The following is a 2,037-nucleotide window of genomic DNA, read 5'->3' on the forward strand; positions in this document are numbered from 1 at the left end:
TCAACATCTGGAGGGAGTGACAAGCAAAGTCACATCAACATCTGGAGGGAGTGACGGCAAAGAAACGTCAACATCTGGAGGGAGTGACAAGCAAAGTCACGTCAACATCTGGAGGGAGTAACAAGCAAAGACACGTCAACATCTGGAGGGAGTGACGGCAAAGACACGTCAACATCTGGAGGGAGTGACAAGCAAAGTCACATCAACATCTGGAGGGAGTGACGGCAAAGAAACGTCAACATCTGGAGGGAGTGACGGCAAAGAAACGTCAACATCTGGAGGGAGTGACGGTCGTATTTCCTGGACCACGTTCGGATCAGAACCTCTGAGGACGTAAAATCAGAGTCGGACCTTCCTGGGCTCGGAGCAGTAACTCATCTGGATCCTGCAGTGATTTCAAACGTGGACTAAAGTCTCGGCGTCGGTCAGAACCAGCTGCTGGAGTTTTTACATCAGGAGCATCTTTGTGACGTTTTAAATGTTTTATCTGGAAGAATAAAAACACCTTCGGTGTTTCGAACTGGACCTGGACCATCGTTGTTTTTCTCACCGAGGATCAGAACCGAGCGAGCTAAAGACGAGCCAACAGCTAAAATAATGTTGGGATCAGAACCAGCCATATACAGCTGAGTGTCCTGACCCGGGTCAGCACTCACCCTTTCTCCAGTGAGTCCAGGTCCCACTTCATGTGAGCAGCTACTTTCAGCGCCAGCAGCTTCAGGGTCCGGTTCCTGTGGTTGTCGATGGGCGGCTGGACCAGGTTCTGCTCGTTCACAGATGGTTTGGAGGCCTGCTCCAAAAACTGGATGATCAGCTGGACTGGAGTCGGGTCTGTGGGAGGACATGTGCTGTCACGGCACCAAGACCCAAACAGATGTTTCTATTCCTGAGGAGTACTGACCGGGCCCGAGGTTCTGCAGGTGTTTCTCCAACAGGCTGCTGTCCAGGAGGAACTCGAACCAGGAGATCTGAGGAGGCGTGCCGGGCCGGCCGCTGCTCGCAGAGGCCACCCGGTCCGCGGCTTCAGCACTCATCCTCTGGAGAGGAGGGACAGGAGTCATGACAGAACCTCACTGCAGAACCGGGTCTCGGGTTATAAACAGTGTAATTTATGTCCCGTGTTGTGAGGACGACTCCACGGATGAACAATGAAGAAATATCTGAGTCTTTCTGCTCCCTGAAAGGAACTTGTCCAGATGATTTCACCTCGTTGTTTTCTGCTGTGAAGTTCAGAACGTCGTCAACATTTTCCACTTAATGTGTTGACCCACATGACCTTTGACCTTTCTCAGGTTGATGGGCAGCTACAGATGCTTCATATTTTCTGTTAACTGATAATTAATGTCGTTTTATGGATCAGATTTTTACACCTGAAAGTTAAGAGGCAGTTTAACTTTAATGAACGAACACGATCGTGATTTTTAGCTTTTACAGCCAGTTTGAACACAAACGGCTGAAAAATATCTCATCGTGTTTTTACTCAGGAAGCACCTTGGATTAGGAGCTTAATAATTCACCAGGTTAGACGTATTTAAGGAGATTAATGAAATGTTTATTTCTTATTTAAATTAAAATATACTTTATAAATCCACAAAGTGAAATTCTTATTAGTCCCTTTATTTCTGTAGCTCCAATAGTTGTCTCAAGGAACTGATCAAAACATTCCCAGACTTTATAAAAGACAATTCAAAGTTAAAGAAGCAGCAGATCGTGCTCAGTCTTCACTCTGTCAGTCTCCCATGATAAAGTGTCACATTTTTATAAAACCTTATTCTTTGCTGTTTAACTTTTCCTCATCAAACCTGTAACTAAAGCCGAAATCACATCGAGTGAGAAGTTGGTACAAACAAATCTAACATGTAATTTGGTGTTTCCGGACTTTGATCAGTTGTAACCCTGGACTCGTTTTGACAGAAGACAGAGATTTCCTGATGCATGCTCAATAATGCTCAATGGACAGAGCTCTTTCTCCAAACACTCGGCTGACAACAAGCTAGCGGTGCTAACAGCAGCAGCACTCGTGCTAAGCTAGCTGTG

The 2,037-nt window shown here is 46.1% G+C and overlaps 1 protein-coding gene across 1 annotated transcript in view; it reads right to left on the reverse strand.

The window, feature by feature from the left end:
• ints8 (integrator complex subunit 8) overlaps nt 1-2,037 on the reverse strand; it is a 16,844-nt gene that overhangs the window by 14,531 nt on the left and 276 nt on the right. Inside the window, exons 2-3 of the mRNA XM_037693166.1 lie at nt 902-1,037; nt 657-831 (exon numbers count right to left, since the gene is read on the reverse strand). Of these exons, the coding sequence (XP_037549094.1) occupies nt 657-831; nt 902-1,034 (308 nt within the window). The 5' untranslated portion in view covers nt 1,035-1,037. The remainder of the gene's footprint in view (nt 1-656; nt 832-901; nt 1,038-2,037) is intronic.

Source organism: Nematolebias whitei, chromosome 19 (assembly GCF_014905685.2).
Source record: "Nematolebias whitei isolate Nwh7 chromosome 19, NemWhi1, whole genome shotgun sequence".
NCBI classification, from domain to species: domain Eukaryota; kingdom Metazoa; phylum Chordata; class Actinopteri; order Cyprinodontiformes; family Rivulidae; genus Nematolebias; species Nematolebias whitei.